Source organism: Alligator sinensis, unplaced genomic scaffold, assembly GCF_000455745.1.
Source record: "Alligator sinensis unplaced genomic scaffold, ASM45574v1 scaffold814_1, whole genome shotgun sequence".
Lineage (NCBI taxonomy): Eukaryota > Metazoa > Chordata > Crocodylia > Alligatoridae > Alligator > Alligator sinensis.
The window spans coordinates 455209-467758 of record NW_005842352.1 but is presented as its reverse complement, the minus strand read 5'-3'; the positions used below and the strand labels follow the sequence as shown (position 1 = coordinate 467758).

At 45.1% G+C, this 12550-nt stretch overlaps 1 protein-coding gene across 1 annotated transcript in view; it reads right to left on the bottom strand.

The window, feature by feature from the left end:
• FBN1 (fibrillin 1) overlaps positions 1-12550 on the bottom strand; it is a 242811-nt gene that overhangs the window by 214153 nt on the left and 16108 nt on the right. Inside the window, 2 exon segments of the mRNA XM_014522437.2 lie at positions 2940-3038; positions 4290-4372. Coding sequence (XP_014377923.2) covers positions 2940-2991 — 52 coding nt within the window. The 5' untranslated portion in view covers positions 2992-3038; positions 4290-4372.

Below are 12550 nucleotides of genomic sequence, written 5' to 3'. Positions count from 1 at the left end.
TGCTGATCACTGAGGGGCAGGAGCCCAGGAGCATGCACAGTCTGTACTATAAAAAGCAGTACAATTGCAGCATATATTGACACCTATGAGCTAGCTTTACTCCAGCTAATTTGAGTTACAATAACATACACACTTTGCATAAATCCATCTTGGACAGCTAGCTTGCCATGGCTTTCAGCAACTTGTATTTGAGCCAGTTTGGGTAGATCCACACATATTGTACTCATACCTCCAACTTTCCTTGTAAGGGTAGGCAAATCCTGAAATTCATCACCTCAGAGGCATAACTAGCATGTTTGGTGCCCTGAGCTGGAGAGCAGGGGAGTGCCAAGCATCAGAGAGTATGGGGGAAGGGTGGATGCTGAGCTACTACAGCACCAGCTACCTATACCACACATGATACTGCCACCCCGCAGAATCACTGCACCTTGTCTACTGCTGCCATCATGTGAGCACCCAGTCTAAATGAGCATCCAGGGCTACTGCTCCCCTTGCCCACTCCTACCCTAGCTATGCTACTGTAACTGCAAGAACTACAAAGAAGTCATTTCTAGCCAACCAGCAAGTTCATCAATGTTGAAACTTCTGTGCCAAGGAAATTACTGAGTAATCTTTTCAACTGCATTTCAGCCTTCGAAGGCTGAATTAAACCAGGAGAGCCACAATAACCATCTTGCATAAGTATCACTCTTTAGGGTTAGTCTTGGTTTTCCTGCCTGTGTCATTGATAGTGATACCTCTACCTCAACATACTTGAACCTGCTTTTTAACTTCAGCACATGGCTGAGAGACAGCACAGGGTTGCGAATGCACAGAACCAGAAGACAGCACCTATAGACTTGTTCCTCAGCCACTCCTCAGCACTAGGTCAAACAAATTTTCTTTCTAAAATGTTACACACATGCACGCAGTCCTCGGTCAGGACTTGGGGGGGGGGGGGGGGAGGTGTTGTGCAGAAAAGTCAAGTTGCCAGAGTAAGCTCTCCATGAATATCAAAGACAAGATACTGCTTGGTCCTGACAAACACACAGGAACATGCCTCATATACAGGGAGCACTTTTTCTGTGCACTCTAAAGGGGCTAGAAAGAGACAAAGCTGCTTTGCACTAGCTCAGAAAATTGGGACCGTATACAGGGATGTGTTAACAAGCCCATTCCCTCCACAATGGGCACCTCAAAAGTGGGGGGGAAGGGGTGGGTGTTGCTCCATACTGCTACCAGTGCAGGAGTCTGCCTAACAGGCAGAGGTAAGGATTTGGAAGCTCAGTCCATGAAGGGTAATATTTGTTATTATAGTACACACCGCTCCCTTACTTTCTATGCTTTTTCTTTCACTGCTGCTGCATGAAAGAGATGTTAAAATCACAAACCTAAATGCTCAGTTAATTCTTAACACTATGAAAGCAAAAAGAGAGAGAGGTAAAAAGGAGGTACCAATCTGAACATCCTCTATTGCAATAAGTCCTAAAGAGAGATTTAAAAAATGGGAGACTCTGTGCATTACAAAACAAGTAAAATAATGTTGCAAACTTTTAACCAGGTATATCTACCTTCAACTCCTATTAATACACTGTTTAGAAACTTCTGACTAGAGCTTGGTGAGAACATTTTTCTCGTCCTTTAAAATTTTTCAAGATTTAAAATAAATTCTCCGTTCCACGCCGCGACAAAACCAACACCTTTCAACACTGTTTGAGAGCCATAAACCTCACACAATCAGAAATAGCCCAGTGATTATGTCCCACTTACTTAAGATGTGGGACAGTCCAGGTCTCAACTGAGCAGAGCAATGTCCTGAAGTTTCCTATGTCTCAATGAGTGTCACAATCACTAGGCTACTAGGATTCAGAGATGAGCCTCTTTCTCTTTCATTTTGGCCAGAGTCTACCTTAGCCTGACAAAACTACCTTAGTCTCACAAGAGTTTTATCAAAACCAATATATTCCTCTCAAAACTTTTAGTTTCAATGAATCAGGATTTTCTGGTAATAAAACATTTCATCCAAGAATTTTTCATCAAGTCTACTTGTGACAGTGAAAGTTTTACCTGGGTAAGGCCTCCTCTACACATTGCATTTATGTCATGATTAATGTGTTAATCACAACATAAATGGCAAGTGCACCCAAATTACGGCAGTTTTATGGCTGGTTTGTATGGTGCCTTAAATTGAATGTGGCAGGTCCAGGGCCCAGGCTGAAAAATCAGTTGACTGGCAACCTCAGCCCCAAACCTGCAAGCACATGGCTTTCACTTGCCCTGTCAGTGACATATAGAAAGGACACAGTCCCATGGACATGTGGCATGGCAAGAGGTACGATTGTTGAGATGGGGATCAGACCCCATGGTACGTTTAAATGAACATGCGCCAGGGGCTTAAGATTCACAAAATATCAGGCACAAAACACGGACACTGCACCTGACTGCTGAAATGAAAACCCAAATTCTGCTGTCAATTACTCCTGCTTAAGTCCTTTGAAATCAATGAGATTGCCCAGGTATGTGAACATCCAATCTGCCCCACTGCTCCCTATGACTTTGGTGGAATTACACATGTAAGTAGACTTTGCATGATGCTAGAGAAACCACTGCAGACATCAGGCAATATTGTACATGCATACAAAGCACTAGTGTCAAATAGAGAAGAGAGATTTACTAGCAAGTAAAGGCAAACTAGAATTAGTTTAAGAACTGGTAAGTAAATATAGTTTCCAATACAACTAATTTGGTTTTAGTTTGGCAAAAAGGAATGTCTAAATGGATGACTTCTAAGTAACTTTTCAGTTTTCATCACAGGAGACAGGTTTTCTTTCCTCTGGTTAGGTCTGTCTGGTGACACAGAGGTGAGTTGTTTTAAATACCAGCTGCTGAACTAACATACTGCACCCAAATAGCTCGACAGTCTGCAAACAGAAGTATAAGGGGTTCAGGAGAAAACTTACTTGACTTTGAACCACACGAGGGGGCTATCTGACCATTTGGACATGTGCACATGTTTGGTCTTGAGCAAAATCCATCCCCACAGGAATGTCGACAAATTGCTACAAATAAAATAAAAATGCATGTAAAACCTCATAAACATACAAAAAGTATCATACAAAACCCCACACACCCCTGGGCTCATGAGATTTACCACCAACTCAAAAGATGGGGCTCCAGGGCATGGGACGGAGCTGCGGGAGGCTCATCCAGCTCCCCACCACTATGCGCACCCCAGAGGAGGCATGGAGGGGACATGCCCCTTGGATCTGTGTGCAAAGCAGAGGTGGGCTGCCCGCTGCAGGTTGAGGCTCTGCACCCCGATGCCTTTGCCCTGGGAGCCACATGCTGACCATGCCATGCATCCCCTGCCCGCCCGGAAGCAGGAGGTGCAACATGGCATCGAGCAGCTCCCAGGGTAAAGGCAACAGAGCCCCAGTCTGCAGTTGGCAGCCTGCCTCTGCAGCACGCACAAATCTGGAGGGCACATGCCCCCATGCCTCCCCCGGGGGTGCACACAGTGGTGGGGAAGCAACCCCCCTGGATCCCTGGACGAGCCACCTGCAGTTCTATCCCATGGCCCGCCCTAGCCCCACATCCAATTCACCCCAGCACCTGCCCCTGCCCCACTCCCTCCCTCACCATGGGGGCCTCAATCTGCCCCTCCTGCCCCTTCCTCTGTACAGACTTACCAGCACAATGCTGTCTGTGTATGTGTCTGCCCCTCACTCTCAAGTTACAGCCTCCCCAGCCCTGCTGCTGCCCCTCACTCCTGACCCACAGTACCCCTGCATCATGCCAGGGTGTGTGGGGACCCCCACCCCCCAGGCTCCAAGCTCCACACACATACCCACAGCCCCCCAAACCTTCACAAATTCCCCCGCACACTCCACACCCACCCTCAACCATACAAAGTACCTACATAATTTTGAGTTTTTCTGTGTATCATTTCTGAGTTTTTAGCCATGTGATTAAAACTGTGATTAACTGTGACTAATTGTTTTAATTGTGAAACTAATCACAATCAATTTTAATCGTTTAACAGCCCTAATGGTGTTATATGGGATGATGCACCACACCATCTGTACCCCCCTTTTCAAAATCCTAGATCTGCCCATGCTGGACTCCCTTAGCATCCTATCACTGGTGTTTTGTAGTTCAGGGACCTTGTGTGTAAACTTTCATCTATTAAAATGGCAAATAAAAGATGTATATAATACTACCAATGTATTCAATTCTGTACAGTCATGGCACATACTCGCACACAATGACAAAACAAGTTCTAGACATAATATTTATCTGTGATAACTTACGAACTATGCATTGATTTCCACCAGGCAGAGTTTTCCATCCAGGACAACAGTAGGCATTGTAACGTGATCCACACACGTTGGGTCTAGAAAAGAAATTGATAGTCTTATTTCTCTCCAGAATATATACTTAACAACAGAGATATGAAACACCAAAAATAAAAAAGTCATTACAGTAGATCAGGAATCAAATCTAATCATAAACATAGTTAAATGTTCTGTATATATTTAACAGAATTGTTTGCCTTCATTATTGGCATTAATAACCCTTTTGTAGCACTAGTCATTGTATTTGAAAAATGTGAAATCAAATCAAAGCAATAAAAATAATTCAAGGAGCAAAAGAAAAAAAATTGTACTGGAGATCCAGCAACTAAGATGCATGTGTCTACATATATACTTTATATGAAGAAAAAAAAACCTTCGATGTGTATGTGGTCAAATCTTTACCTCCTAACTGTATCAAAACTCTCTCTCTCCACCAGTGAATAAGGGTCCAAGCCACAATCAACAGTAGCAAAGAGGAAGTCTAGCATGCTTGGATAACTCCCAATATTTTGAAATACTCAACTCTAAGTGTTATATCATCCCTATTTTGTCAACAAGTACAAGCATACAAGCTATTGTATTCACCAGTTAAAAGTTAAAATGTGTAAATATTTCTTCAGCAAAAACATGCCTGTTTCTTGAGAGCTGAAGTCCCCGTGAACTAAATATTAAGGCCCAAAAGTATAGTCAGAACATATTACAGGTATTCATTTTTTAGTGTGTGGAACCCCATGGGGTAAGCCTTCAACTCCAAAGCATTCAGTTGCTGGAGACCATAAGTAAATGGTACCTAGACCTGCAAGGCTGGACATAATGCATGTCACTCATGTAATAGAGAAAATGCACTAGCTGAAATCATCATTGCATCTCCTTTGGGGTCAAATCTTGCTGATCTTACTTACATGATTACTTCCACGTACTGAATGGAGCTCCTTACATAAACAGAACTAAGCAAGATCATAGATCCAAATATAAGAAAACGTTCTTCTGTTTTATGTTCCATATTATTAAGAACCAGGACCTACAACCTAATTCACGCTAGTTATGTTACATTTGCCTGGGTAATTGCTAAATCAAATTTGTTAAAACACAGGGGCTGGTCAGAGCAGATTGCTTAATGCCCTGTGTTCAGTATAGAGACAATATAATATAATGTCCTTTTTGCCTTTTAGGATATTACTTTAACATTTGTATTTATTCATATATATTTACCATGAAAGGCAGAAAACATTTCAATCGTGGTACTGCAAAGTCTAAGAAAACATCTGCCCCACACAGAGAAATAACTCAAGCACTGGGATTTCATAGTTTCATAGTTGGTAGGGTCAGAAGGGATCTGAGCAGATCATCAAGTCCGACCCCCTGCCATGGGCAGGAAAGAATGCTGGGGTCAAACGACCCCAGCTAGGTGATTATCTAGCCTCCTTTTGAAGCCCCCCAGGGTAGGAGCCAGCACCTACGAACATTTGTTTAACAAACATTTAACTATGTTTATGATTAGCGAGCACTCTTGGAAGTTGGTTCCAGATCCTAGCCGCCCTGATTGCAAAGTAGTGCTTCCCGATGTCTGGCCTGAACATACTCTCTCAGTCAACTTGTGGCCGTTATTCCTATTTACTCCTGCTCGGGGGAACAGGGTCTCACCCATTCCCCACTGGTCTCCCCTGGCAAGTTTATAGAGTGCCACCAGATCCCCTCTCAGCCTTCTCTTGTGGAGGCTGAACAGGTTCAGGCCCTGTAGCCTCTCCTCATAGGGTCTGCCCTGCTGCCCCCGACCATGTGAGTGGCCCTTCTCTGGACCCTCTCGATGCTGTCCACATCCCTCCTGAAGTGCGGTGCCCAGAACTGGACACAGTACTCCAACTGCGGCCTGACCAATGTCACACAGAGGGGGAGGATCACCTCCTTGGACCTGCTCATGATGCATCTGTGGATGAATGACAAGGTGCGGTTAGCCTTACTGACCATGTCCTCACACTGGCGGCCCATGTTCATCTTAGAATCAATAGTGACTCCAAGATCCATTTCTGCCTCTGTGCTGACGAGAAGGGAGTTCCCCAGCCTATAGGTATGCTGCTGGTTGTCTCTCACTAGGTGCAGCACCCTGCACTTGTCAGTATTGAATCCCATCCTATTCTCATCCGCCCACCCCCGTAACCTGTCCTGATCTAGTTGTAGCCTGTCCCTCCCTTCTAGCATGCCCACCTCGCCCCACATCTTAGTGTTATCTGCAAATTTGAACAAGGTGCTTTTCACCCCCTTGTCCAAGTCACTGATAAAGATGTTGAACAGTGCGGGCCCGAGGACCAAGCCCTGGGGGACCCCACTGCCCACATCCCTCCAGGTCGAAAATGACCCGTCCACCACCACTCTCTGGGTGCGGCCCTCCAGCCAATTTGTGACCCATCTGACTGTGTAGGCATCAACACCACAGTTGCCTAATTTTTTAATGAGAATGGGGTGAGAGACAGTGTTGAAGGCCTTCCTAAAGTCCAGAAAGCCTAGGTCCACCGTGACACCTGCATCTAAGGATTTTGTGACCTGGTCGTAAAAGGCCACCAGGTTGGTCTGACAGGACCTGCCCCTAATAAACCCATTTGGTTGCCCCTAAGCATAATCTCCCCTGCTGGTCCCTCGCAGATATGCACCTGGATAATTTTCTCAAAGAGCTTCCCCAGGACCGAGGTAAGACTAACAGGCCTATAGCTTCCCAGGTCCTCCTTCCTCCCCTTTTTGAAAATGGGGACCACATTGGCCCTTTTCCAGCTTTCTAACTTTCTTGACATTAGAATCATAGAAAATCAGGGTTGGAAAGGACCTCAGGAGGTCATGTAGTCCAAACCCCTGCTCAAAGCAGGACCATCCCCAACTAGATCGTTCCAGTCAGGGCTTTGTCTAGCCAGGCCTTCAAAACCTCCAAGGATGGAGATTCCACCACCTCTATAGGTAACCTGTGCCATTGCTTCACTACCCTCCTAGTGAGAAAGTTTTTCCTAATATCCAACCTAAACCTGTCTTGCTCCAACTTCAGACCATTGCTCTTTTTTCTGTCATCTGCCACCACTGAAAACTGTCTAGCTCCATCCACTTTGAAACCAAACTTCAGGTAGTTAAAGGCTGCTATCAAATCCCCCCCCTCTCCCCCCCGGCTTCTCTTCTGCAGACTAAATAAACCCATTTCTCTCAGTCTCTCCTCATAAGTCATGTGCCCCAAACCATTTTCACTGCTCTCCACTGAACTCTCTCTAACTTGTCTACATCCTTTCTATAGTGCAGGGCCCAAAACTGGACACAGTACTCCAGATGTGGACTCACCAGTGCAAAATAGAGCAAATAATTACTTCCCTCGATCTGCTAGCAACACGTCTACCAATGTAGCCCAGTATGCTGTTAGCCTTATTGGCAACAAGGGCACACTGCTGACTTATATGCATCTTATTGTCCACTGCAACCCCAGGTCCTTTTCTGCAGAGCTGCTGCCCAGCCAGTCAGCCCCCAGCCTGTACTGGTGCATGGGATTCTTCCATCCTAAGTGCAGGACTTTGCACTTGCCCTTGTTGAACCTCATGAGATTTCATTTGGCCCAATCCTCCAATTTGTCTAGGCCACTCCGAATCCTAGCCCTACCCTGTAATACGTCTACTACACCACCCAGCTTGGTGTCATCCGTGAACATGCAGAGGGTGCAATCCATCACATCTTCCAGGTCGTTAATTAAGTTTTTGAACAAAACCAGCCCCAGGACCAACCCCTGGGGCACTCCATGTGATACCAACTGCCAGCTAGACATTGACCCATTGATTACTACCCAGTGAGCCTGACAATCCAGCCAGCTTTCTACCCACCTTACAGTCCATTCATCCAACCCATACTTCCTCAGCTTGCTTGCAAGAATGCTGTAGGACAGTCTATCAAAAGCCTTGCTAAAGTCAAGGTATATTACTTCCACTGCCTTCCCACTATCCACAGAGCCAATTATCTCAACACAGAAGGCAATCAGAGTGACCTGGCATGACTTGCCCTTGGTGAAACCATGCTAGCTGTTCCTAAGTGCTTTCTTCTCTTCCAAGTGCTTAGAAATGGGTTCTTTGAGGACCTGCTCCATGATTTTTCTGGGGACTGAGATAAGAGTAACTGGTTGTAGTTCCCTGGACCCTCCTGCTGCCATCTCTGAAAGATAGGCACTATATTTGCCCTCTTCCAATCATCCGGGACACCCCCCGAATGCTTCAACTTTACAATGATAATGGCCAGCGGCTCTGTAATCACCTCAGCCAACTTCCTCAGCACCCTCAGATGCATTGCATCTGGCCTGATGGACTTGTACACATCCGGCTTTTCTAAATAGTCCCTAACCTGTTCTTTCACCACTGAGGGCTGCTCACCTCCTCCCCAAACTCTGTACCCAGTGCAGTAGCCTAGGAACTGACCTTGCCTGTGAAGACCAAGGAAAAAAAGGCATTGAGTACTTCAGCCTTATCCTCATCCTCTGTCATTAAGTTGCCTACCCCATTCAGTAAGGAACCCACATTTTCCCTGACCTTCCTCTTACTGCTGATTTACTTGTAGATACCCTTAGTGTTACCTTTCACATCCCTTGCTAGCTGCAACTCCAATTGTGCTTTGGCCTTCATAACTTCATCCCTGTGTGCCTGAGCAACATTCTCATACTCCTCCCATGTTGTTTGTCCAAGCTTCCACTTCTCTTAAGCTTCCTTTTTGTGTTTAAGTTCATCAAAAAGGTATTCAGTGTTGCACAAATATTTACTGATGTACATTACCCAAATAACTTCCTTAATTATTTGATGGTCTGCATGGCTACTAAAATCTTAAACAGTATTATACTACTAATTTCCATGATGCTACACTTGTAATGGTAAAACTCCTAAAACGGTGTCCCTTGAAATCAAAGGAAATGTTCCCAAACTTCACAAAGTTCTGGATAATTGCATATTGGTCAACAAGGTAAGTATAGCCTGCACAATCAGACGCTGTCTCACAGGACAATATGCTGCTCCTTCCCTTTAAGCACCCTTTCTAGCTGGTTTTTCAGATGTTAAACCTCCTCATCCATACATTTTCAACATATTCAATTTTTAGTTGTTTCAGCTACATCTCCTCAGGGCTAGCTACAGACATGTAAGTATCTTAGAGCTCCCCTTTCATCCATGCCAAACACCACACCAGTATCACATGCCAAGGAAAGTCTGGGAAGTAGGCAAGTGAGACTGCCTTCCACTTTCTCCTGTCTGAAGAAATAATGGAACTTATTATAATACAGACTGACAAGTTTGGTTGACACCCTTTGCAACCGCAAGCATAAACTCAAAAAAGGTGTTAAATTCTGGTTATAAGTAACATGCAAGCATGTGATCACCACATGATATGGAAATACTAGGACAAATTTCTCCCTCAGTAAGCAGACGATTAAGACATGTTAAGAATCAAGGACAGAGTTGACAAGGACTCTGGCCAGAAATGAACCAGAACTCCTGTTCCATGGCAAGTGCTGATTTTTTTTTTTTTATTTTGTTCCAAAATGAGATTGTGGAAACTTTGGGAACTTTCTGAGGCAGCACACCTGGCTTCCAAAACCTGTCAATTCAGAAAAGATTCAGAGAGCTTCAGCGATTCAGACAGTCCCCGCTCGCTGCCACAGGGAGCTGGACCCAGACTCCATGCTGTTAAGTAGGGGGTGAGGAGGAAGGGGGAGGGGACCATGGGGGGAACCCCACCAGACCCCATCCCCTGCCTGCTCCCCCGGACTCCCCAAGTGCCCCCCCCCAATAGCTGCCCTGCCTGGCCCCAGCTCCCAACTCTTTAAAAAAAAAAAAGGAAGAAAAAAAGCCCCCACTCACCGACTCCTGTCAGGTTGGGGGGTGGGTGTGATCCTCGCTGCGCACCCACCTTCCCATTCTACATGGGGGGCTCTACCATGAGCCCCCATCCTCCACCCACTCTCCCAACCCCCACATGGCTGCCCCACCCAGCCCCAGCTCCCGGCTCTTTAAAAAAAACAAAAAAAACCCCCAAAACCCTGCAGTCACCATTGGCAACAGCAGCAGCCTCGGGGCTTCTGGGGGCTTGTGGCAGAGCCCCCCATGAGCTCAGGGCAGTGGGGGGCAGGGATTGCCCCCAAATGCAGAATGGGGGGCAGTGGGGATCGCCCCCATCAGCAGAAACAGTGATTTCAGGGGTTATCTTGGTTTGTTTGTTTTTTTTCTTGAAGGACCGGAGCTGGCCTGGGCGGGGCACCCACGAGGGGGGCTGGGGGGTGTTTGGGGGGCTTGTGCAGAGGGGCAGCGGGGATCACCCCCCAGCCCGGCAGCACCTGGAGAGTAGGGGCTTTTTTTTTTTTTCCAAAGAGCCGGGAGCTGGGGCAGGCAGGGCAGCCATTGACGGGGCTGGGAGAGTGGGCAGGGGATGGGAACAATTTGGAGATTCAGTCGATTCAGCTGCGGCCAAATCTCCAAATCAGATTCGGCCAAATTGATTCGGGACAGCGATTCGAATCACCAAATCGAATAACTGTTCCCCGAATTGGCCAAATCCAAATCCGAAGTGAATACTAGCCGCTTTGCACGGGCCTAGCGGTCAACTCAATTGACTAAAACAGCTGTGCTGATTACTGCATCTAAATACACAAGTAATTTGACACATTTTAATGAAGGGTTTTGCTTTTCACCTCCTTAAATCGTAGAATCACAAAAAAGTAGGGCTGGAAGGGACCTCAAGAGGTCATCTAGTCCAAATCACTGCTCAAGGCAGAATATTTCTCATTTAAGCCTATTTCTTTTCAGGAACAACCTTCACGCAACTCCCAAGCATAATGCCCAAATCAATTTAACTTGTCACAGGTAAAGCAGGAGTAAAAGGACACTGCCAATGTCCTGCCAGTGCAGGGACAGGTGTAGTTTGCTATAATATCCTCAGAAGATCCAAGGAATAGCACCATGCAAAGGAAGGCAAAAACCCCTACAGTTCACACCAATCTAACTACCAGGTAAAATTCCTTGCTGAACCCAAATGTTGCAATTAGTCTGACTCTTAGCTAGGAAACAAGACCGTTCAGCCAGTAACCTCTGGGTTTTTTAAAGTCCCAGCAGGAGCATCAGTACACTCCAGTCAAAATCCCTTGGCAGAGTCCAGCAACCAATGTTTTTGAGGAAGTTGAACCTCCCCCCCTCCAACACCACTAGCAGACAGGAGAAAAAAATCCTTCCTGGCACCATGTGGCAACCAGCAATGCAGAAGCATGGAAGAGGCCATGTCAATATTCTAGACGCTCTACTTATAGTCTCCCCTTTTTTTTCTTTAAATTGTACTGAGGGAAAAGAGGGATGCTGAAACACATCTTACTTCCTAACAAGCAGTGGGGAAGAATAACAAGACAGAACTCTAAGGCTGACCTTTAATGTTTGTTGATGATGAATAAAGGGTCTAAAGGTAACATTTAAGTAATATTTTGTGATTAATGTATCAAACTAAAAATACAAAAGGTATATAATATCATAACTGTTATTTGGTCCAGACCAAGTTATGAAATACCACACTCCATGCCACAGAGCAACAAAATAATTGTGATGGTTTTAACCTACATTTACCAATTTTTTTTTTTTATTTAAACATATTTTAGATGACTTACATTATTGACAGCCAGTTACTTTTTTATTATAATGCAATCACAACAACGTTAGTCACACAAGGGTCCTCCCCATTGGAATTAATAGGATTATAGACCCTAAAGACACATTGCGAGTTACAGTATTAAGGAGTATAATGGTTTGTTTGAGGGACATTATATAGACTGTCCAACTGTTATGACAAAACTTAACTTACCAAAAAAGATAAGTAAAAATGTACGTCTCAAACTTCATGCACTATATACAATACTATAAACAAAATTCTTTTCTCTGGATTGAGATAAATCCCTTCTTAAGAACACAGAAGTTACCATTAAAGATCAGTCCTGACATATCCTTCCAGCACTGGCCGACATCCAGTGCTACAGACAAAAAATGAACAACCCTTTTATAGTACAGCCAGCTAATGTAATGCTGTCCTTGGCAGAGGAAAGTGGGAAACACTTTCTAGACCCCAATAGGCAACTATGCTTGCACACTGAACAAGGAGGTCCAACTATCCTTTTTATAAGCTCATCTTGCATAATAACAAATGTTTTAAATACTAAAAAAAATTACTCCAGATTCTGCCGC